The following is a 25,964-nucleotide window of genomic DNA, read 5'->3' on the forward strand; positions in this document are numbered from 1 at the left end:
ATGGAAACTACAGGTTAGTGCTCTGAAGAGTTAAGGAATGACTCCCTTTTCACCACTCACCCAGGGAGCTGTTCACCGAAGGCCCCTCTATACCTCCCCCGTGTTGTCAAGCCAGCCCCACTCCCACTTAATCCCTTACAGATTTGAAGATGGTTATTATGCTTTCACTTAGCCTGCTCTTCAGACTAAAAGCCTCCAATTCCTTTGTTCTTTCCTTGCAAGACCAATTTGTTCTCCTCTGGACTCTCTAATTTTTCCATGTCACTCCTAAAATGTGTTTAAGATAAACACAGTAATCTCATAAAAGCCTCAGCAGCACCAAATATAACAGAAAACATATATGCTTATTGCTAGGCTCTGTTACATCAACTTTCTGGTAACACATGCAAGTGGTAAGGTGGGTTTCTTAACAAAAACATGGGATTTCTGTCTCATTTTAAGCCTGATTCATCTACAAATACTGTAGTTCTCTTCCTTCTAGTGTTCCTGTTTAGCCAGCCAGGGAGTGAACTGAGGATACAAAGGTCTCACATCCTCCAGTCATAATCATAAGGGGCATTAGAGGGGGCAGACAGGTTGGTCAGCCATCCAGAAACCAGAGGGCAAGGGAATGCAAGACCAAAGGAGCAAGCATCTCTCTCTCTCTCTCTCTCTCTCTCTCTCTCTCTCTCTCTCTCTCTCTCTCTCTCTCTCTCATCTATTTATCTATCTATCATCTCTCATCTATTTCTATCTTAATATCTCTCATCTATCTATCTATCTATCTATCTATCTATCTATCTATCTATCTATCTATCTATCTCTGTCTCTCTCTGTCTTTGTCTCTCTGTTTCTATGAGTGTATCTCTGTCTCTGTCTTTCAGTTTCTCTCATCTCAACTGTTTCTATCATCCATTTATCTTTTTGTTTGTTTTTGGTTTTTGTTTATTTTTTTGTGAGGCAATTGGGGTTAAGTGACTTGCCCAGGGTCACACAGCTAGTAAGTGTCAAGTGTCCAAGGCCAGATTTGAACTCAGGTCCTCTTGAGTCCAGGGCCGGTGCTCTATCCACTGCGACACCTAGCTGCCCTGTCTGATTCTTATTTTAAGGATAGGAAACACGCTCTGCCAGAGAGGTGAAGAGCCTTGCCCCAGGTTACATAGATAGTAAGAGACATAGCTTGGATATGAAGTTCAGGTCACCTGCCCTCCAGGACCTAGGTTTGAACCCTAGTTCAGCTATCTTGTGTGACTTTGGGCAAGTCCCTTCCCACCTCTGGTTCTCAGCTTCATTTGTAAAATGAAGATGTTGGAGTTAGATATTAGAGATGACCAACTTGAGAGACAGACAGCTGTGCATGGAAGTGGGAAATGACTCCCAGCTGCCCATCATTACTGCTGTGGATGACTACCTGGGCCCTAAAAGCATATCAAGAGTTCTCTGAAGGCTGACTGTATATTGTCATGATGTGAGCATCCCCCCCCCCCCCCGAGCATTTGTGATGAAGCGTTTCAAGAGTAGAGTATGAAGTATGCAGAAAATGGAGTGTGGACAGTTGCCGTTATGGTCACACACCTGACTTGATTCATGGCTTAGTGGTATGAATCAGAGAGAACAGTAGAAGGGAAAGAGAGTCAAGTGCAACAGAGTGAGAGTGTGTTGGATCCTGGGCAGTTTGTAGGCAAATCTTGGTGTAGCTCCCCAGAAGGTTGAGTTTTCTCCTAGGAAGGCCCTTGATTTTAAGAGTCAGGGAAGAGTAAAGATAAATGTAGTAGAAGTGTGAGGTCACCAGCCAGACTATCAGGCCACCTGAGAAATTGTGTATGCCCTCAAGGCCTAGTGTCTCCCTAGCTAAAGTGATTGTAGTATTTAAGTAGAAAGGACAAAGGACTCTTATCAGGTGTTGTATAACTGAATGTAATGATTCTGAGCCCCTCACTGGTCTAGGTGGGGAGAAAAGCTTCCTGGGCTGGGGAGAGTGGTGTAGGGGGCAAGCAGACTCAGATTTTGAACAAAAATTCAGATCAAACATGTGAATAGATCTTTAACACTTGGATTGATTGATTTCTGAGGTTCTTTCCAGCTCTTGATGCTAAGACATTTTAAAAAGCTCTTGTTCATCTGTGAAGTCTTGATACTACATATATCTCCCAGTTGTTTTTGTTATTCAGTTTTATTTCATTTGTGTCCAACTCTTTGTGATGCCATTTTTTTTTTTACAAACAAACTAGAGTATTTTGGCATTTCCTTCTTCAGCTCATTTTACAGATGTGGAAACTGAGGCAAAAAGGGTAAGTGACTTGCTCAGGGTCACACAGATAGTAAATGTCTGAGGCCAGATTTAAACTCTGGAAGATGAGTCTTCCTGATTTCAGGCCTGGCACTCCATCCACTATACCATCTACCTGCCTGTCTGGAATAAAGTATGGGATTAATCTGTGCTTGATGAAATGAATATTCTCTACACCAGATAACATGGAAAGTAACAGGTACAATATAACAAGAAAAATATCAGCAAAGATACCCAGGAAGAAGATGCAGCTTGGTGGTGCAGTGGATAGAACACTGGGGCTGGAATCAGGAAGACCTTGGGTCAAATCTGGCCTTTAGACACTTGCTAGCTGAGTCACCCTGAGCAAATCACAACCTCTGCCTTCAATTTCCTCAGCTGTAAGATGGAGATAGTAATAGCACCTACTTCTCAGGGTCAAATGAGCTAATATTTATAAAGATTTTATAGCACAGTGTCTGGCACACAATAGGTACTAATGCTTGTTCCCTTCCCCAGATAAAGCTCAGGTGGTTGTTGTTCAGTTGTGTCTGACTCTTTGGAGTTTTCTTAGCAAGTATAGCAAGTGGAGTGGTTTGCCAATTTCTTCTCCAGCCCATTTTACAGAGGAGGAAACTGAGACAAGCAGGGTTAAGTGACTTGCCCAGGGTCACACAGCTTGGAAGTGTCAGGCCAGATTTAAACTCAGGTCTTCCTGACTCTAGGTCCAGCACTCTATCCACTGTACTAACTAGCTGCCCTTGAGTTCAGATACTTATATATGAAAACCAAAGTGAAGGATAAAAATGAGATAAATTAGAGCTCCTAATGCAAGAATGCATATTTCATCTTATGGTTATCATTGAGATTTGGTAGGAGAGCACTCATGATTGGAATAATATGGCCATAGAAGGGTATAACATTAAAGAGGAACAGAATTAGGTGACTAAGCATTGTCTATTTCTTACTCTTATAAGAAAATCCAGGAATCATCGTGAAAATCATAGTGGAGATAATTTGAGTGAGGATCAATAGAGAGAGAAAAGAGAAATCTTGTTATTTTGGAAATATACCACAAACCACTAAGTGGAGGAAATAATATAGATGAGAAATTCAGGAAATGGTTTGCAATTTTGGCAGAAAGGGTTGCTCTAGTAGTGATGAGGATTTTCAATAATCTGAAAATCTGCTGTGTCTTTCCCTCTGCCAAAAGCAGAGCAGATGATAATTTCTTGACTTGCCTATAGTGATAATTTTATTTCTCAGAAGATACAGGGAACAAAAATTCCAGAATAATAATGAAGAACTCATCACTAAAGTAGAAATAATGATAACTTTAAGGAGAAAGAAGCAACCACTACATATTTAGGAGTTTTGATAGAAAATGAGAAGAAAGCCAGGCATTATTCTATTCACACACTTGATCTTAGGATAAAAGGTCAGAGAAAGGAGTGGTTAAGTTGCATGGCCTAAAATTCTGTAAGGATGGTTAGATATAGAGGGATAGGAAACTCTCATGAATGTACCATCAAAAGTATGAGTTGCCTTCCTACATGCATTTTCTACATATATATCTCTCTATTTGTCCACCTTGGTCACACTAATTCCTTGTGTGTTTACTATGTGCATCCACTTTTCCCACTGATGTTGTATGTACTTGTGGAAGAGTCTACCATAGGTTTTGGAGAGCAGGGACATTCTGGGTTAATTTTTTTTTTACTCCATTAAATCCTTTTGTTTTGAACTAATTGTGCCTCTGGCTGACTAATAAAGGTACACACATTGGTGAGGCTTGTCAGCTGCTGTTTTAGAGGATGAAGACTCATAGGGCTCCTTGAGTAGAGCTGTCTGCTGGAGGATACCGTGAATTATGTATGTGCAGGTAGAACTAGGAGCTACACTGTGAAACTCATTCAGGATCTTCTAGTGTTACAGGGAACAACTGGGTGAAAAATGACAATTCCCCCCCTCCTTTTTCCCCCCAGGATATAATTAGTCAATTTAAATGAAATGCTGAAACCAAGAAGATGAAATTAATAGAAATATTAAAGTAAAATACTACATGGGTTTGAATGAATCTTCACAAGTACAAGATGGAAATAGTATGGCTATACAACAATTTGTGTGAAAAAAGATTGGGGTTTTAAAATATTAAAACTTCAACATGAGTCAGCATTGAACTAAGTCAGCCAAAAAAAAAAAAATCTATCCCAGCCTTAGAATTCTCCAAAACAAAGGAGGTCATAGTCTTGTTATTCTCTACCATGGTCAGAACATACCCAGAGCATTATGTTTGATTCCTGGAATCATATTTCAGGAAGGAAGTGAATAATTTAGAAATTATTCAGGGGAGGGAGCCCAGGAAAATGAAGGCACTAGAAATCATGGTATATGTGGATTAATTAAAGGTATAACCTGTAGAAGAGAAAGCTAAGGCATATGACATCTGTCTTAAAGATGAAAAGGGCTGCCATGTGCAAGGGGAAATAGACATTCTGTTTGACCTTCAAAGGCAGAACTAGAAGCAATGGGTGAACATTGAAAAGAAGCAGATTTTAGGTTGATGTAAGGAAAAACTTCCTGACAATTGGAACTGTCCAAAAGTAGAATGGACTACTCACCTGCATAAGGAGTCTTCCCTCACTAGATGTCTTTTATTAAAGGCTAGATGAAAGTGGAGATGAAAAACTAAAGGACATATCAGAGAATGTCTCATTTGATAGATATGCAAAAAGAGCAGCAATAAAACCTTTTTAAATGTGAAGAAAAAAATACAAGTATAGAAGGTGATAAAAGAAATTTTGTTATTATCTTGATCAATTTTATATACATATATACATATATGTGTATATATGTATATATGTGTGTATATATATATATATATATATATATACTAATTCTTTTTTTTTTTTGCTGGGCAATGAGGGTTAAGTGACTTGCCTAGGGTCATACAGCTAGTAAGTGTCAAGCGTCTGAGGCCGGATTTGAACTCAGGTACTCCTGAATCCAAGGGTCGGTGCTTTATCCACTGCACCACCTAGCTGCCCCATACTACTTCTTAAACAAAGTCACAGAATCTTACAACACAATTTCTTTCCTCTTGATTGTTTTTGGTTTGTATTTCATGATTACATTCACAAAAATAAAACAAACCAAAAAACCCAACGCAATCCTAGGGCAGTGAGGTGGTGCAGTAGATAGAGCACTAGATCTGTAGTCAGGAAGACCTGAGTTCAAATTTGACCTTAGACACTTACTAGCTGTGTGATGCTGGGCAAGTCACTTAACCTTGTTTGCCTCAGTTTCTTCATCTCTAAAATGAGTTAGAGAAGGAAATGTCAAACTCCTCTAGTATCTTTGCCAAGAAAACCCCAAATGAGGTCACAGTGTTGGACATGTCTTATTGCCCAAACAATAATGACAACAAAAAAAAATCATGATTTTTAAGTTAAGATTTAGCTGCTACCAACATATTTACAGGTTATTTTTTTGTCAAACTTTGTTGCAAAGATAAAATCTTCATTACTTCAGCTCTGATTTATTCATTTGAATGAATAAGCAATTAGAACTTTACTGTACTGTTTACTTACATCCAATTAAGATGAGGCATGTAGTTACACATATCCTTGGGGAGGGCTTCCAAGTGGTTATTGATCATAGACCTTTATAAAAGGAAGATATTAATTAGAAATAAAAGTGATATCTTTAAATGAAACAAACTTCTGATCTAGCAGAGAAGTTTTATTCCTCCTGTCATTCTGAAATCTGATAGCTTAAAGGGACTTTTTTTAAAGTACTGTAACTATGATTTATTTAATCATGTGGGGCATTCTGGGCATAAAAACCTACTTCCACCAATATGAATCACATACTCACAAAATACTGTTGAGTAGCCTGGGGGCACCGATAGGTTAAATTCTCAGTCAGTTCTTCAAAAAGCATTTATCAAGCACCTATTATATACCAACGGGGAAGCTAGGTGACACAGTGGATGGAGTACCCAGCCTGGAGTCAAGAAGACTTATCTTCCTGAGTTCAAATCTGGCCTCAGATATTTACTAGCTGTGTGTCCCTGGCCAAGTCGCCTGACCGTTTGCCTTCAGTTTCCTCTTCTGTAAAATAAACTTGTGAAGGAAATGGCAAACCACTCTAGTATCTTTGTGAAATCAGGTCATAAAGAGCAGGACATGACTGAAAATGACTGAACAACAACTTTCAGGCACTTTGCAAAGAACTGATACAAAGAGGCAAAGATAGTCCCTGCCCTCAAGGGGCTCACAAGGTAACAGCGGAGGCAATAGCAAACCAATAAGTGCAAATAAACTATATACAGGATAAATAGTAAATATTTAAAAGAGGAAAGGCACTAGAATTAAGAAGACTTGGGAAAGGCTTCCTATAGAAGATGGAATTGTAGTTGAAGCTGAAAGGAAGCCATTAGGTGGGGGAGTGTTCCAGGCATGAGGGACAGCCAGAGAAAATGCCCAGAGCTGAGAGATGGAATGTCTTGCTCAGGAGGCTAATGTCACTGATCAAAAATAATAGAGTGGAATTGACAGAAGGGGAAATCTTTTGGGGGAGATAGTTTGGAAAGGGATCTCTTATGCTAGTAGAGTTGGAGAACTTTGGTAAGGAATAAGAACACCTCTCTGTGTGAGGTAAGGGTGAAAAAGGACAAAGTGACAGAACACATCTGAGTGATATTAAATGAGGAAGAGGTAAAAGGTGGAGCTCTCAGCAAATGGTCTCATTGTTTCCCTGTAAAATATGAGTCAAGGTTCTCAGCTGAGAGTTGGGAGAGTAGAAGCCAAGGGAGGTTTGAGGAGGTATGAAATGGTTTGGAAGAGCTACTGTAGAAAGCTGAGAAGGGAAGTGTAGAAGTATTGCCTAGCAGCAGTGAGGGCTCAGTTGAGGTTATGTAACATTAATTCATAATGGACCCAATCAAAATGGTTTTGTGATTTTCTCCACCTTTGTTCAGCATCATGTCTATAGGAGCAAAGGAAGCAGAGGGTGGAAATGATGTAAGGTTCAAGCTTGATGGGGTACAAATGGTAAAATGATAAGGAGTCCAGGGACTCAAGAAAAGAGGACAATGTAGAGTTGAAATGGCTCACCAAGGTGTCAAAACAGAGAAAGGGAAAGGGAAAGAAAGGGAAATGATCCATTTATTAAACACTATGTATCAGGCACAATGCTAAGTACTTTATAAATATAATCTGTTTTTATCCTCACAACACACCTGAGATGTAGGTGCTATGATTATCCCTGTTTTAAAATTTAAGAAACTAAGGATGACAGTGGTTGAGTACTTGCCCAGGGTCAGATAGCTAGTGAATGTCTGATCAAGATTTGAACTCAGGTCTTCCTGACTCCAGACCCAGTGCTCTATCATTGTGCCACCTAATTGTCTCAAAGGAAGGAAAGGAAGGAAAAGATAAGAAGATGACTAGTGAAGTGGATATGACCTGAGAGAGAGCTGAGGGGTCCAGGAATTGGAAGGTCATGGTGTGGACAAAGAGAAAGGTTTATTAACGGAAGAGTGGCAAAAGCAGAAAGTTAATAAATTATTGTCAGAGAATTTTGGAATTCTCAAACATGGTGGTAGTATATTTTTGAATGATGGCAAAATCAAGGGTATGACTGTCTATGTATGTGGCTTATGTGTGGTAGAAGAGTAGGTCGGGGGAAGTGAGTAGTTGAAGAAGCTGAGTTGTTAGGATGTTTGGGGAAGGGTCCATATGTACACTAAAGTCCTCTAGTATAGGGGCAGAAGCTGTGGAGGAGAGAAAAATTATGAGCCAGGTACCAAACTCATTGAGGAAGGAAGGGAAGAGACATGGAAAACTGTAGACAACAGCTACCAGGATTTTGATTGGGTGGTGATATGAATTGCATGAGGTTTCTGAGTGGTGGAGGTAAAGAGTGAACCTGGAAGTGGCAATGGGGCGTAAGGGGTATTCCAACTCCCCCACCTCGACCTAGGGAAATGAGGGAAGGTGCAGCCAGTGTTGGAAAACCTGGCTAGGGAGGTTGTATCGTGAGGGGAGAATCAGGTTTTGGTGATAGCAAGACTGTGGAAAGAGTGGGAGAGGAGAGGAAAAGATTTAAGAGGAAAGGAAGTTTGTTGCTTATGGAACAGGCTCTCTGGAGAGAGCCCAGTGGAAGGAATGGGTGGCATCTGGTTGGGACTTTGAATCACAGGAATAGAAATAAGGAACTGGCTGATGGGGGTTGGGAAACAGGGATTTGATTATGACCTACAGAGGTTCAGAATCACTTAAATATGTAGGGTATGACAAGGTGTGAGAATGTTCATCATTGAGTGGAAGGAATTACTCCTCTTCCCAGAGGAGGCTGGAGTTAAGTCTAGTATGACATGGAAGGTACATGGTTTTTTGGTCAGATGGGAGGTCCCATTTCACTACTTCTCTTCCCTCCAAAGTCAGGAGAAAGTATGGCAGGAGATGGAAGTCCTGCTCTCAACCAGCTTTCCTCTTTCCCCCCCCAGGGAATATGTGAGGCAGCATGAGATGGAAGGCACCGGGTCAAAGGAAATTCTCATTCCTCTTCTTTTCTGAGGCTGGAGATCAGGGGGGTGCAGCAAGAGCTAGGAGTCTGCACTTGTGGGTGCAGATTGAAGTCTATCCCTGACTTCTGTAGGAGCCTCCCCTGAGAGATACATGCAGCAGAAGTTGGACAGTTAGTGCAAATCAGGTGTAAGGCTTACATCCGGGTCTTCCCTATGCCTGGGCCAACTCTCAATCTTCTATCTCATGGTGTCTTTCAAAGAGCTCTTTTAGGGTAAGAAAATGCTTTTCTCCCCCTCCCCCCCAACTGGTCTTTATCTGCTATTGAAAAAGAGTAAAAACAGACTTTGGAAAAGAAACTAAGAATGGGTAAATATGATATACAGCCTGAGTCAAAGTACTACCTAGTTTAGTTTTGTGAAATGAAACTAATTATTTATGTGTATATGTGAGTGTGTGTGTGTGTGTGTGTGTGTGTGTGTGTATAGTCTGTCTCTGTATGTGGATACATATATTGTAATAATTTAAAAGTGTACATAACTCTAAATGATAATTTTCCTCATTTGTATAAGTATGAGATCATATACACAGCAAGGGAATGCATTATGTACAAGTATTCAGAAACTCTTCTGGGAGTGGCATTCAATCTGAATTGTCATAGAGAGAAGAATGTAAAGGAAATCATCTCTCATGCAGGTTAAGATGGAGAATAATACAGCACTCACTTTGACATGTGGAAGAATGATACTGTAATTCCTACAGTAAAGAAACATATGTGTGTGTGTGTGTGTGTGTGTGTGTGTGTGTGTGTATAACTAGTAATCCATTCCTGTGCACTAAAAAACACTGCAAAAAAGTACAGTTTTCAGCAAGGTTGTTTGTTTTTGGTTTGGGGGGTTTTTGCATTGTGTATTTCCTGGACATGTAGAAGAAAGAATACTAGGTTTTGAATTGAGAAACCACAGTTCTAGTCCAGTCTCTGACACAACTATAAAACTAAAATTTAGAAAAGGTAGGTGATTTTCCTTGGGGCACATAGTAGATGAATGAAAAGAAAAAGGAAAACAATATTTTTTAATGTTTAGGGATTCAGAGGTGCTGGAGCCAGATTTTTAGTAGGATCATGTATCTTGTATATTGGCAAGTATTACAAGTCAGGGCTTGATTTGTTGTTTTGTTGATTGTCTAGACTGAAGAAAGTGATGGAGAAAATGTTAATAATAGGGGCAAGTAGGTGGTGCAGTGGATAGAGCACTGGCCCTGGAGTCAGGAGGACCTGAGTTCAAATCCAACCTCAGACACTTGACACTTACTAGCTGTGTGACCCTGGGCAAGTCACTTAACCCCAATTGCCTCACCAAAATAAAATGTTAATAATAGAGATTAAATTTAAAAGCGTGTTGTGCATACATTTCCACTCCCTAGAAAGCTGGTTGTTAAACATTTACAGGCACACTAGGTACTATCTACCTATCAGCATCATTGGGAGGAAAATGCTTTAAAGTGATATGTATGGATCTGACTTGTTTTCCTTGCACCTATGGAGAAAAAAAAATAAATTGAAGCCAAGATCTTGTCAGATTTAAGCACTAAGCATGTGAAAAATGGAGATTAACTTGGGTAGCCAACAAAAATAAGAATATACCTTAAACCAAAATCAAATTAAAGTGGATTGAAAGTCATCAGGTTTGGAAAGAAAGCAATTCACTTCCCTCTGACTTTGATTTCCATTACAGGGTGGTCAGGAGAATGGCATCAGTAAAGTATATGGAATCATTACACATTTTGTGAATTATGGACATTTTAATGAAAATGTTATTGACCCTCTTTGTAAGTCTGAATTAGGTACTACTGAACAGATGGAGAAATGAATTTGTACTTACAAGAAAAACAAAGAATTTAATCCAGTAAATAACTGCTGTGAAATCCTGGTTATTGGGTTGTCATCTAGAATTCTGACAAAAAAATATAATTAATAAGTTTCGGCATTAACAATATTTGTGAACTATAGAAAAAATAGTATCTGAAAATAATTCTCAGCAAGGGACAGGTGATTCTTTAATATCTTAAGTGTAGAACTGAAATTATATTTTACTTAGGATTTATGCCCCATCTACTGCCAAAACAGGGGTTTGATGTCACTTTGATGTCACCCATTATAGATGGGGCTAGGCAACTAAGATGAGCTAATTACTTCAATTAACTGGTAAATTTTTAACTGACTTTTCAAGGTTGCTAATGTAAGAGTAGAAACATATATATATATATATATATATATATATATATATGTATGTATATATACATTTTTTTCTCACAGGTTGTACAAGCAAATGTTAGATAAGATGTTAGACAACTTCTATACAGTTTGCAGGGGTGGGTATGGGAGAAAAAACCAAAAGAATTGAACTCACATTCACATTGTATTAGAAACCTCTTAGCATTCATTCCTCTGCTTTTAACCATGTTGTCATTTCCCCCTTATTAGAAGACTAAAATCCAATCTCTCTTACCTTGGTACTGATGGATTGATATAAAGTTGTTTTGGTACTAGGTCATATTTTGAGGAAATCAAAATCTGGGGTCACTGAGGTTAGGGAGAAAGGTCAATTGAAGTGAGGAAGTCCTCAGTTCCCCTACCCATTTTTCTAGTCCTGCTAATGATGGAGCTAGGAACTTGGAGACAGTGCCAGGGAACAGATTTCAGTTGTGAGGCTGCACTGGGGTGATGGAGGTAGAGTCAGAAATGTGATACTTAGGATAGTAGATACAGTTTAATTCAATGTAATCCAGCAAATATTTATTAAAAACTTGCTTATGCAAGGCACTGTGATAGATGTTAGGGATACAAAGACAAAAACAAGATAGTCCTTGCTTTCAGAGAGCTTACACTCAACCCAAGAGTTTACATTATATAGAGCATGCACTTTCTACATTACATTTTACTTACAGTACATTGAGTAAAGGCAAAGTAATTGGAGGAGGGAGTGATCAGAAACAACTGTGAGAATAAGAGAAAATCAGGAAATCCCTTATTCTACAGGGCCCAGACAAGCCATCCCTGATTTTCTGGACTTAGCTATCATGTGCCTATGTAAGTATGTCCTTCCTCCACTTTCTCTTTCCTTATTAGAATGTAAGTTACTTGAGGTCAGGGACTATCTTTTTGCTTGTATTTGTATCCCTAGTGCTTACCACAGTGCCCTCAACCTGGTAAGTGATTATTAAATACTTGTTGATGTGACTTTGTAGAAGCAGTCTAGGTTATATGGTAATATTGTGCTAAATAAAAAAAATGAATGAAATGATAATAGAAACAATCCAAAGCTACATGATGGAATCCCTCTAGAAATAGTATTTATAGGGAAAATATTAACTTTGATACTTACAACCATGATAACTCATGTAAATCTTTAAACACTCCTGGTCTGAGACTGGTAATACAATTGTGACTGAGATACCTACAAACAGAACAACATGGAAGTCAATTAGACCCAGGCTGACTGTTTTTGTCCTTTGTGTTAAAATATATGCTACCTATGGTATACTTATATAGTGGTTACTGAAAAGTACATGTTAACATAGTGTTTAGACAGGCCCTTGATAGAATTTTGTTGAATCGAATTTAATTGAACAAAAATGAAAAAAAAAGAAGGAATGGAGAGTCACAGAAAATCATTCATTGAATATGAATCATTAGGCTAGTGCTTTCCCTCTGAGATGATCTCTACTTTATCCTGCATATATCTTGCTTGTGTAGTTGTTTGCATGTTGTCTGCCCTATATTAGACAGTAAGTTCCTTGAAGCAGGGATTGTCTTTTACTTGTCTTTTTATTCCCAGAGCTTAGCACTCTTCCTGGAAGAACAGTAGGCACTTAATAAATCCTTGTTATCTTAACTTAAATTTATAGCAGTGCCATTATAAAAAAACAAGGCATGGGTAAATATGATGCATTGGAATATAGTGTGTTGTTTGTCCTTTGTTTCAAAGAGGACCAATGATATCACGGGGTGATATCTTGACTTGTGCATGAATTGGATTTTAAGTGAGGTAGATTAGCACAGAATCCTCAGCTTCACTGTCTCTTCCAGAGTCATCGAAGTTCAGGGGTAAAATAAAAGTCAAGATAACTGGCAATGGTCTGGGATGGAGTGGATGACCTTGGAATCTTCCCTGTCTGACTAAGTTCCAAGTGTTCCACAGCGCCTGCCTTCATGGCCATTGGGACAAATTGTTCTCATCTGTCCAGTCCTCTTGGGGAAGTCTTCATATGCTTGGGTAGTAGAGTAACGCTGTCAGTTACTCTCAACCTGGTTTAGCCTATCTGCTGAGATAATTATACTTGGGTATGGCCCTTGTGCATGCTGTTACAGCTTCTTGGAGTCACAGGTGAGAGTTGGGTGAAAGGTGGCTGAGCAGGCCTGAGAAGGGCTCAGCAAATCCTTACACTGGAGGTGCTAGTCCTCCCTGAACACTCTCCATACCCTTCTCAGAATTTAGTAACAGGAGTACAAAGTGCAAGAGTTACAAAGTGATCCCTCTGCTACACCTAACTCTAGTCTCATCCTTATTGGTCTATCTAGTCAGGGTCCTTGCATTTTAAGAAAGAGTGCTGATGACCTAAATAGAACCTGAATACAGCAATAAAAATTATCATAACCTTGGATAACTGGTCCAAAGAGGAAAGGTTAAAGGGGCTTTGGTTAACCTAAAAAAATGGAAAGATTAAGGAGAGATATTAACTTCCTTGGTGAAAATTGAAGTCCTTTATTTTTCATGCTTAGTGGCTAAGTAATTTGTGCTGTGATCTTTTGCCAGATTTTTTCTGTTATCTTGTATATAAATAAATATATATAAGTATACACACATATGTATATAGCTCTATATGCATACATACATATTTAGCATAGCTCTAGTCTTTCCCTTTAATTAAGATGACATTCAGAATGTGCTAAAAAAAATTACTTACAACATTTGAAGTTTGTACAATCCGAAAAAAGCTTTCCTGGATATATATTTAATACAGTTATACTGTAAGAATCTGGTAGGGATAAGACAAAAAAGCACTGTGGTTATGTTTTATATGCTATATTTAAAATGTCTGTAAAATGCTGCTGTGAAGAAGGCACATTATAAATGTTAGATCACTCTACAAGTCTAAGTTGTTAGGATATCAACTCTGGGAAGAATGTTTAACTCAGCATCAAGAAATGTGGATTCAAACACTGTCTCTGACCCTGGGCAAATCCCTTAATCCTCTTCTAGCTCTGGTTTCTTCATTTGCTTAAAAAAAAAAGGCTATTAATATCAGCCTTACCTGCCTCACAGGGTTATTTTGAGCAAAGCACTTTGAAACTTCAAACTATTATATAGATGTGGGTTATTCTGGTTTTTCTTCTGGCCAGAACCGTGGTGACCTAGTAATAACTTTCCCAGGAGGTCTTATATAAGAATTACCCAGGTTGGGCTACTTGAGTTCCTTGCTACACTACTAGGAACCATAGCTATGGTGCTTTGAATGCTGCTCTTAGGTTCTGCCCAGTCAGATCTCACAAATTAAAACTATATAAAGTAAGCAAGGGGGTGTAATGGAAAGAGCCCTAGAATGGGAGGCAAGAGAAATGGGTTCGAGTCTTGACTTTTCCACTGATGACCTTAGTCAAATCATTTATCCTTTCTAGACCTTATTTTCCTTATGTATAACATGAGGGGAGTTGGCCTAGATGTTCTCTAAGATCTCTTTCAGCTCTGGCATTCGGGGATTCTGTGAAAGCTACCCCCCACCCCCAAAAGATGGAACTTCTACACACACACACACACACACACACACGCATAGAGGAAATGCTTTAAAATATTGTTGTACAGGGGCAGCTAGGTGGTGCAGTGGATAGAGCACTGGCCCTGGATTCAGGAGGACCTGAGTTCAAATGTGACCTCAGACACTGGATACTTAGTAGCTGTGTGACCGTAGGCAAGTCACTTAACCCCAATTGCCTCACCCCCCCCAAATATATATTGTTGTACAGCGACAATGGCACATTAGAAGAACTTTTCTCATTGGGACAGGCTATCCACATTAACAAAAACAGTAATATCTCAGGTGTATATATCAATCGATCAGTACTATTATTTATTAAGCAGTACTATGTGATAGACATTGTGCTAAATACTAGGATTATAAATTAAAAACACACCCTTGCCCTCAAGGGGATTACATTTTAATGGAGGAGACAACATGCATATCCATAGGTGCATAAATAATATATGAAGAATCAATGGAAGGTAAACTTAGAGAGAAAGACACAAGAAGCTGAGGGAATTGAAAAGGGAGGCAAGCAGGGAGAGGATTGCAGGCATGGAGGACATCCAGTGCAAAGATTGACATGGGAGCATCCTGTGTGAAAAAGAGCAAGTAGACCAAGAAGCATATGGACTATAGGGTGGGTGGAGGGGTATGACAGGTAAGAAGACTAGAAATAGAGGAAAGCACCATTTGTCAGGGACAGAGGAGTTTATGTTCACTAAGGCAATAAATAGCCTTTTGGCTGGTTTCCCTGATTCAGGTCTTTGTCCACTCCAGTCTACCCTCCACTGAACTGTCAAATTGATCTGTTCATGTTTTTTCTCTCCTCCTGCCCCCCTCATCCCCGCCCCATAAAATACATGTCAGTCTTCCTTATTACCTCCAGGATCAAATATAAAATCCTATTTCACATTCCAATTCCTCCATAACCTGCCCCCCTTCCTACCTTTGTTACACCTTACTCTGCTACCATGTCTATGAGTCAGTGACACTAGCTTCCTTATTATCCCTCACATAAGACACTCCATCTCCTGAAAGCCATCTTCACTGGCCATGACCTATGTCTATAACTCTCTCTCTCTCTTCATCTCTGCTTCCTGCCTTCCTTCAAGTCATAGATAAAAATCTCACCTCTTACAGGAAGCCAATCCCCCTTAAATTTTTCCAATTTATTCTGCATATATCTTATTTGTATAAAGTTGTTTGCGTGTTGTCTGCCCCATTAGACTCTGAGGTCCTTGAAAGCAGCGACTGTCATTTTGTCTTTCTTTTTATCCCAGCACTTAGCACAGTGCCTGGCGTTAATAAATACTTGTTGATTGACTAACTAGTTATTAGGGAGCGACGGGAGTTTCCTGAATAAATGGAGGAAGGAAGTGGCATGCCATGGTCTGACCTGAGTTTTAGGAAAACATGGTGGGTTGGTGAGAATAGTACATTGGAAAGACTTGTTCCTGCTGAGCCAGCCTGCTGAGAACTTGTGGATAGCAAATTTACATTTCAGAGCTTTTATATACGAAATATCAAACTTCTCCTCTTATCACTATGAGGGAACAGTGAGCGTTATTATTCCTGTTTTATAGATGAAGCACTTAAAACACAGAAAAATAAAATGAATTGTGCAAAGTCACACAGCAAAAGGTGAGTGGGCTGGCAATGGAACTCCAGACTGCTGATTCTGAATCTTGGGTTCTGTCTGAAGCCTAATCACTTAACAATGGACAATTGACTCAATCATAATGCATGCAAAGTTGGGTATTATAGCTGTCTATATATCGAAGATTCATGAAGGAAAGGGCTGTGTCTTATCTAAACTTTGAAGTTCCCTGAATGTATAAAGAACAATACTCTTTATACATTCTGTGCTCAAGGAATGTTTGATGAATTGAATTAGATTCCTGATTTTGGGGGGGGGGATAAGTGGTGGGGGGTCCTTTGGTATTCCTCTTTAAAGAATTATACCCGGCAGCTAGGTGGCACAGTGGATAGAGCACTGGCCCTAGAGTCAGGAGTACCTGAGTTCAAATCCGGCCTCAGACACTTAACACTTATTAGCTGTGTGACCTTGGGCAAGTCATTTAACCCTCTTTGCCCCCCCCCCAAATTATACCCTCTTGAACACAATCCAATTAGAATAAAATAGTCTTTTATTTAGGCACTTAGAGAAAAGAACCAAGAGGGAAGTCAAAGACTTGCCTCAAGGGGAGAAAATGGCTCAGAGACAAGATTCTCTGAGACAGTTTCTCCCCAACTGGGAGGGAGGCCAAAGCTTTTATAGAGGACAGATGGTATGGGGACAGATGGAGCGACCACCTGATCATGAAAAGTTCTCTTTAGGGGTTGGTCTCTGCAATTTCTACCCATTTCTCCTAGCTTTGCCCTCTGGGGCCAAACAGAGCAATTGAAATCCCTCTTCCACATGCCAGCCCTTCAAATACTTAAAGCTAGTGTGAGAGTACCATTGAGATTAATATGTATGTTTTCTGAGTTACCTTACCAGGCAGGTGCACAGGACACAGAATATACCTGTTTTTCCAAAGGAGTCAATCAGGACCTGTACAGTGAGTCAAAGTCTTGCTCCCTCTAGATGCCTTCATTGGTGTTCACTGGGTGATCTTGCTGAGCTGTGTGCCCCAAACCAGCCTAAAACATCCTTGCAGTCAATTTCTGCAAAACATCCTGCTTCTATGTCCCACCTGTTCCTGGTAAAGACTGTCCATTCTTTTACCCTAACCCCTCCCTGAACTTTCCTTTATGGTTTTCAAGCATAAATTGCCCCCTGCCTCTCCTGGGCTATGGGTTCCTTTGTACTTTTTTTCTCGGGTATCTTGGCACTACTATCTGATTTCCCTCCTTTTCTGCTCTGAAGTCAGCTTGGACTTCTCTGCATGGCCTTGTCCCATTGACAATAGCTATCAGATCCTCCTTGAGTCTTTTATTTGCTAGCCTAACCTCTCATAACTTCAGCCAATCTTCTCTAGCTCATAAATTTCCTTTTTATCCTTCTTATCCAGTGGCCTGAAATAAACATAATACTCCAGGTGAGGCCACCTCTCTATTCTAGGAAGCTCTGGCCCTTTTAATGAAACCCAAGAATACATAGGCATTTTGGAGTACTATATCACATTGCTGACCCATATTGAGCTAAGTATTTACTGAAACCCCCAGAGCTTTTTTAGAACAACTGTCTAATCATACTTCACATATAATACTTATGAAGATAATTATTTGTACCCAAGTATAAGACTTAGTGTTTATTCCTTCTGACTTTCATCTTATTAGATTCAACCCACTCGAGATCCTGTTGGGTAGTAACTCTGTCATCCACTGTGTTAACTATCCCTTCTGGCTTTATGTCATCTGCTAATTTGATAAGCATGCCATCTATGGCTTTATTCAAGTAATCAATAATAATGTTAAACAGCACAAAGACATAGGCATACCCTTGGGGTACTACTCTGAGTCCTCACCCCACTTTGATATTGCACCATTAACAACTACTCTTTGAGTCTGCTATCTGATCAGTTTGGAATACATCTGGCTGCATTGTTGTCCAATTTATTTCTCTCAATTTTGTCCATGAAAATAGCGTGAGATATTTTATCAAATGTTTTGCTAAAACTTAGCATCCCCCTGACCTACTAGTTTAGTTATCCTATCCTGCCAAAAAAGAAAATGAAGCCACCTTAGCATGAACTGTTGTTGATAAAACCATGTAATTACCAGTTCTATATTTAAATGTTTGCCAACTCTCTCTTTAATAATCTCTTCTAAAATTTAGTTTGCAGACTCTATTCTCTTCCCTCTTTTTGAAAAATCAGAACGACATTGTTTCTTCTCCCAACCTTGTGGTACCTCTCCTATGTCTCATGATTTTCCAGACATCACCATCAGTGGCTCAACTATCACACCTGCTAGTTCTTTCAGGCCCTAAGGATATCGTTCATCTGGGCTAGATGACTCACATTCATTAAGGGCAGCAGCAAGGTGCCCTCTTGTTATCTCCTTACTTAATGGGTCTTATTCTCTGTTAGTTATCTTTGTTCTGTCATTTCCAGTTTAATGGTTATTTTCCTTGGCAGAGAAAGCAGAAACAAAATACAAATTTAGTAGTTCTGCCTTCTCTCTGTTGTTAGTTATCATTATCCCCTCCATCCCAAGCAAATATCCTTTCCCTTTGATCTGCTTTTTCCCCCCAATGTAGTCAGTTTATTAAGCATCTGCTATATGCCAGACACTGTGCTAAGTTCAGGGGGTTACAAAAAAGGCAAAAAATTATTCCTACTTTTAAGGAGCTCATAGTTTAATTAATGTAAGTAAAAATGACTACAGATAAATTTCATCATAAACTTGTTTAAAACTCAGGTGTGGATAAGATGTCACTACAAAAGCAAATATCAATTTTTGTGTTTACAGAATACTAGTGAAAGGAATTATAAAACAAAAAGATAATTATATGAATTTTTATAATAACTGCAGTAGCAGAAACTAAAAACACAAAACAGATGCCCCATAGTGCCCCCTAACACATCAAATTCACCATTACCTCTGGTATTTATATTACATTAACAGTAAATGCTTTCCAAAAATCTATCCACTTTTTCCATCTTGTGAAATCTTGACAAGCTAAGAAGTTTTCTGCATTGTTAATTTAACCTTCTACACATTCAAATTCTGGCCAAAATGTTCTCCCAAGGTACCATGTTGTCCACCCATAACCCTGCCTTTGCTATCAACTAATCTTGTGTTAGGAATTCCTTCTCCTCATTTTAAACTTTGTGTTGTTATGTACTGTGCTTGTCAGGGCTTGTGTCTTGTACCTAGACTATCAGGTTTATGAGAGCTGGGACAATAGTGCTTCCTAGTCTTTATATCTCCCAAAGCACTTTGCTCAGTGATCTGCATACATTAGTCATTAAATAAATGCTCATTATCATTTGATATGGTGGCACACACCTATAATCCCAGCTGTAAGGGAATTTGAGGCTTGAAGATCTTTTGAGCTCAGGAGTTTGGGGTTATATTGAACTACTGTCCAGGTGACCCCACTAAATTCAGCATTAATGTGGTGAGATCACAGAAAGGAAAAGGACATGCATGTGCTGGCGCTACCATATTGCCTAAGGATGGGAAAATGCATCCATTTCCAAAACAAAGTAGATCGAAGCTCCTGTGTTGATCTGCAATTGGATCTAGGCATGAGTAGCCCCTGAACTTTTACCTGAGTAAGATTGGGAGACTCAGTCTTAAAATCTATAAACAGACAGATGGAAAGCTATATTTTGATAGATAGATGGATAGAGAGAGATCCATGATTGGATGGACAGACAGAAGGAACAGACAGATGGCTAAATTCTCAATGTGTGTATGAGTGAAGCCAATGCTCGTGTCTACTCTGAAGAAATGAAGTATAGAATGAATGAATGAATGAAACAGCATTTAATAAATACTTACTATGTGTCAAACACTGCAGAGTCCTGCATATTTGATGTGGATGATTTAGGTTGATACACCACCTCCCCCTTAGCATGTATATCTGTATATGTTTATGTATATTTATGTATATAACATTTTATAACTGAAAATGACCTTGGAGGCCATCATGTTCAACTTTCTCATTTTTACAGATAAGGAAACTGAGACATAGAGATTAATTGACTTTCCCAGGCTAGAACAGCAAGCAAGTGATTTGGTTGAGATTTAAATTTAGTTTTTCCTAACTCCAAGTCCAGTGGCTATCCCCTGTACCACACTGATTCTTTTCTTTTTTTCCCTGTCACTGAGAGAGTTTGGGACCTGAATTAAATGGATAGTTTCCATCATTTTTCATTTCAGTTGGCTACAAGTCAGCAAGCTCATTGAGAGCATTGGCTGTATCTTATTTATCTTCATTTCTCCCACAGTTCGTAGCACAGTACTCTGTACCCAGCACAATTATTTCCCACTAATAAAGAAATGTTTGTTTTGAATTGAGTTGACTTGTCAATCATCCCATACAAGAGGGAGTGGCATTGGAACTACCTAGCTCATCAGTGGAGTGGAAAAGGACTCAGTCTGGGACTTCTCACTTTTAATTTGATCCTATAATAGCCTCCTTATCCCTTTCCAAAAGAAAGTCTGGGTATAGGGAAACATGAACATAGAAAACTGGTAAATAGTTGCAAATAGCCAGCCAGCCAACACAGTGGACAGAGTAATGGACCTCAGAAAGACCTGAGTTCAAATCCAGCCTCAGATACTTATAGGCTGTGTGAATCTGGGTAAGTCACTTAACCTCTGTTTGCCTCAGTTTCCTTGACTGTAAAATGAGGATAATATCAACCTACCTCGCAGGGTTTTTGTGAGTCTCAAGTAAAATAGTATTTGTAAAAAGCACTTAGCACAATGCTTGGCACATAGTAGGTGCTATGTTAATGGTTATTCCCTTCTCCTAGTGGACTCTTAAATCACAAGGAAACATTAAGGCCATTTACTACACAGGGTGTTGAAAGCATTTGCTAAAAATAACTCACTGGTTCATGAATTCCTGCTGTTTCAGCTGTCAGGACTTTTTCAAGCAGAAACATGGGGAATTTATGTACCTGAAACTAAAGCAAATAAATGCTTTAATGATATGCATGTTCATAGGCTGCCTATTTTTTTATGACAACATTTGCTATTCAGAAGCTGGCTCCAAACTGCTTCCAATACATTTTCTTGTTAGTGGTCACATATAACAAGAGCCTAGTGTATTATGCTGGAGTTTTTTAATTTACATAAAGGTCCGTGGTACATGGAAGAAAAGGACTGCTGGTTGGTTTCCATGGCAGCAGTGATAAAGTATTATAGTCAGTCCCACAAATTTTCTCCCTCTGAAAGGTCATCAGGCAGAAAGTGCTGTTTTTTGTCGGAAGGTTCAATAAGACATCGCATTTTTAAAGATGTTTCTAATAAATGGTTTGGCAGGGACTCTCACCACTTGAACGCTAAGTACATTCATTTGGCATTTAAAACCTCACCTTGGTTTAATTATTTTTCATATTAAAAAATAGGTCCTCTCAAAGGACCTCTTTATACACTGTATATGTTTAAAAAGCATCACATATGGAAATAACACTATAGAAATCTGCAGAGATCTAACACCACATACCACTACCTACATCAGAAATCCAGAGCAACTTTTGTGTTTATGTTTGTGTATAGCTCAAAAACCTTCAATGGCTGTCCATTGCCTACAGAATCAAGCCTGGCATTCAAGGCCTTTCATAGCTTGACACCAACCTAGGTGAGGCAGTAAATAGAGCTCTGATCCTGGAGTTGTGAAGGCCTGTCTTCAAATCTGACTACAGACACTTACTAACTGTAATTTTTATGCCTAGAGCAAGTGACACAAAACACCCTCAACTGGGATGGGGCATGGTGCATTGATACCTGGTGGAAGCACAAAGACCTTTGGGTGCTAGCATAAGGCCACTATTTGAAGGGTCCCTGCAATGTATCTGTCTATATGGGTCAGAGCAGCTTTGGGAGAAGAGCTCATCTTGTCCAGTGAGCTGGATTTTATTTTAACTAATTATTCTTGATAAATAGGGGTTAAATTCTGTTGTTTCTATACTGTCAGGTACTGCAAGTGCTTTCAGTAGCATCTAAATCTGATGCTTTGAAAGTTCCTGTTTCCTTGACTTAGCTTCAACTTGTTGTTTTTAGCCATTGCAGTTGTGTCTGACTCTTTGTGACACCATTTGGGGTTTTCTTGGCAAAGATATTGGAGTGGTTTGGATGAGGCAGATGAGGAACTGAGGCAAACAGAATAAAGTAACTTGCCCAAGGTCACATAGCTAGTAAGTGTCTGAGGCTGGATTTGAACTCAGGTCTTCCTGACTCTAGGCCCAGTATTGGTACCTAACTAGCACAGTGCCAGGTATAGAATAAGTTCTCAACAAACATTTGTTACCACTGCTAGTGTTGATTTCTTAATCTCATATCTCATGAAGATTATAAAAGCATCAAATTTCCATTGTTCTCAATTTGGTTTTAGCCAGGTTCAAAGAACCATCCATAAAAGCCTTTGATCAACTGCTCCAAATAGGTCATTTAAATTGGGGCCTAAAAACCCCACATTTTTGGAGTATGGGTTTGCCTGGAAAATTCTTATGTTGACACCCAAGTGGTATTTCAGAAATTCATTTGAAATAAAATAAGGAAAACAAACTGTGGGTGAACATCTGACTGGGGAGAAAGGGTCCAATCTAGTTTCTGACTTCTACTCTCAACTTTCTGTTTCTCACACTTTGGTAGGAATAGATATATAATCCCTAAACCTGACATAAAGTAACAGTATTGAGTGGAGAGGTGGCCCAGTATAGTGGGGAAAAATGCTTTCATATGAAGATGAGCTAAAGGGAAATGAGGTGTTTTACCTGGAGAAGAAAAGATTCAGGGGCACAAGGATTTGACAGGCTATCATATGAAAGAGAGGTTAGATTTCTGCCAGAAGGAAAAACTAGGAACCTCAGGTGATGGTTACAAAGAGGCAATTTTGGACTTGATGTAAGAAAAAAACCACCACTTCTTTATTATGAGAGTTGTCTCCAGATGGAATAGGCTGCCTTGGAAGGTAAGTCACTATTGTTATTCAAATGTGTCCAACTCTTCATCACTGTTATCCATGGAGTTTTCTTGGCAAAGATACCGGAGTGGTTTACCATTTCCTAATCCAAGTGTATCCCCATTTTATCAAAGAAGAACTGAGGGAAATAAGGGTTAAGTTACTTCCTGATTCCAGGTCTGGAGCTCCACCCACTGTACCACATAGTTGCTATCAACTACTTAGCATTAAAGACTGAATGACGATTTGTTGAGGCTGTTGTAAAGAAGATTCTTTTGGAACTTATGATTGAATTAAATGCCCACTGAACTCCCTTTCAGCTCTCAAATTCTGATTCTGAAATAAGATTCATAAGACCAGATTTTCAGGTTTTCTGACTGTCAGGACTGGACTCTGTTCTTTAAGGCCTTTTCTAGGTCTAAAGCTCAACTTCCAGTTGTGAATTTGACCCATTTATAGTATTTTCTCCGGTAAAATGAAGTATGTAATTAAACATTTATTTGGGGATCTGACCAGCCAATCTCCATAATTCAGATCACCACAATGCATCATCCTATGGGGCCTGATAAACTTGGATTTGACAGAGGAGCGAGTGCACTAATGTCAAGACATGACTCCAGTGGATCCGAAAAGCACCTCGAATGAGAATACTAGCCATGGCTCGTCTGCATTCTCCCACCTCTATCCAAGTACATGAGTTGACCCCTGCACCTGGAATACACTCACCTACTCAACTATGGTTGTGGAAGGCTATCTCTTCAGCTCTTGTATCCACCTCAATGCCACTTTCTCAGAAGTCTCCAGGGGAAAGTGATCTCTCTCAGATTTTCCTAGAGAACTTTTTCTCATTTTATCCTGTGCCCCTATGGTATCCCATCTTGTTTATGTATTTGTCATATGTCGCTCATTAAATTTTAGGTTTATTGAGGACAGAGACTTTACAACTTCATATGCCTGGCATCCAACACAGTAGTTTTGCACATGGAAGCAGCTTAAGAAATGTGTTGAATTGAATTGTCCCTGACTTAAATCCTCAACCTTCCCATATTCCCCAAATATAAGAAATAACAAGGAATAAGAGATTTATGTAGGGAAAGAGATGTCATGGATTAGATGACCTCTAAGATTCCTTCCAATTTTAAAATTCTACAATTCTAGTTGGAAAAGCCCCCTACTCTGAGAGTTGGAAGACACAGGTTCTAATTCCAAGTCTCAATCAATTTTTGTGTTTAGGACACAATTCCTGTATTTAGACCTGGTTTTCTTGTCTGTAAAATGAGCTGGAGAAGGAAATGGCAAAACGTGCCAGTATCTTTGCCAAGAAAATCCCAAATGGGATCGCAAAGAATGGGACACAACTGAAATGACTGAATGACAACAATGAGTATATATGACCTTGCAGCTCCTTCCCCATTCTGTGCCTTGGCAGAGGTGGTCCCCTATGATTGGAAGGCACCAGCTCCCCTTCCTCTTCTTTGCCTTGCAGAATCCTTAGCTTCTTTCAAGGCACAGCTTAGACGGCACCTTCTATATCAGGTCTTTCCTGATGTACCTAATTATTAGCATTCTTCACCACCAGAAATTACTTTGTATTTCTTTAGGGCTCTGGAAGATAAGGGGTTGGAGGATTTGCCCTCTGAGGTCCTTTCCAGCCCTAAATCTATGGTATGAAAATGTTGATTTTATGTCATTAATAGCTCTAAGTGGTGTTGTCTGTAAAATGCAAGTGAGTTTGTATCATTTGGAATCTTATTTCAAGTTAATAAGTTGAACTATTTAATTTTGTCATGTATAGATGTATTAAATTGTCTAGATTATTTGGCAATAGGTATTCACAGGAGATGAATTTTTTAAAACTCATGTATAAATCAGCTCTACATAACGCTTAAACAAATCAGTTCAATCATTTAAATTACTTAATGGTAAGAAAATAGACCTTTTAATAGACTTTATTCAAAATTACAAATGGGAAAAGTTTAAAAAATTATGAGCAAAGAAACTCTCAGTGAAAACATTTCAATTCCATTTTACTTTTATAATGATTCTATTTTGAACAGTATAATATAGTAAGGATTTTCTATTAATTCATATTTATACATACTTACATCTTCTTCACTTCTGTGTATTCTATGAAAACTTCATCTGGAAGAATGTGTATTTTATTTTTCTTTAGAGACCTAAAATGGTAGAGTAAATAATTAAGTTCAATTCAATTCAACAAACATATATTAAACAGCTACTATGAGCTGGATACCATGCTAAGTCATTGTGATAAAAGGACAAAAATGAAACTGTCACTGTCCTCAAGGAATAGATATTATTCTACTGGTAGACCATACAAGTACAGACAAATTCATTTCTAAAGGACATGGGGGACTACCAAAAGGAATGTGTGAGAGGTGATAGCTAACTTGTGCACTGAGATAAACCAGGATTGCTAAGAGATGGGGGTGAGACAGGAGTACTTTCCAGTCCTGAGGGATCATGCAAAGGCTCAGTGGTCCCACCACTGCAATTATTTCTCTTTACTAGGGATTTGGGATTCAAGCTAGAACCTGCACTTCTTGACTGTTATTATTAGAAATAGCACCAACTCTCCTGAAAAGAAAGCTCAGGTTCTGTGACCTCAAAGATTCATTAGGTAACTTGATTCTCAGTGTCAACTTAAAGAATCAACAAAAAGGTATTATTTCAAATAATAGAAGAAACAAAATGCTTTTCAATATGAGTAAAAAGTAGCAGTTGTGCCAAGTCTATGCATCTGAAGGTTAGCAATCGAATTTAGTGAATTCAAACA

At 39.0% G+C, this 25,964-nt stretch overlaps 1 protein-coding gene across 1 annotated transcript in view; it reads right to left on the reverse strand.

Annotated features, from left to right (window-relative positions):
* The window catches only part of RXFP2 (relaxin family peptide receptor 2), a 68,837-nt gene that overhangs the window by 26,091 nt on the left and 16,782 nt on the right, over nucleotides 1–25,964 (reverse strand). Inside the window, exons 6-10 of the mRNA XM_043997436.1 lie at nucleotides 25,273–25,344; nucleotides 13,747–13,818; nucleotides 12,165–12,236; nucleotides 10,662–10,733; nucleotides 5,839–5,910 (exon numbers count right to left, since the gene is read on the reverse strand). Of these exons, the coding sequence (XP_043853371.1) occupies nucleotides 5,839–5,910; nucleotides 10,662–10,733; nucleotides 12,165–12,236; nucleotides 13,747–13,818; nucleotides 25,273–25,344 (360 nt within the window). The remainder of the gene's footprint in view (nucleotides 1–5,838; nucleotides 5,911–10,661; nucleotides 10,734–12,164; nucleotides 12,237–13,746; nucleotides 13,819–25,272; nucleotides 25,345–25,964) is intronic.

The sequence above is a fragment of the Dromiciops gliroides genome, chromosome 3, assembly GCF_019393635.1.
Source record: "Dromiciops gliroides isolate mDroGli1 chromosome 3, mDroGli1.pri, whole genome shotgun sequence".
NCBI classification, from domain to species: Eukaryota; Metazoa; Chordata; class Mammalia; order Microbiotheria; family Microbiotheriidae; genus Dromiciops; species Dromiciops gliroides.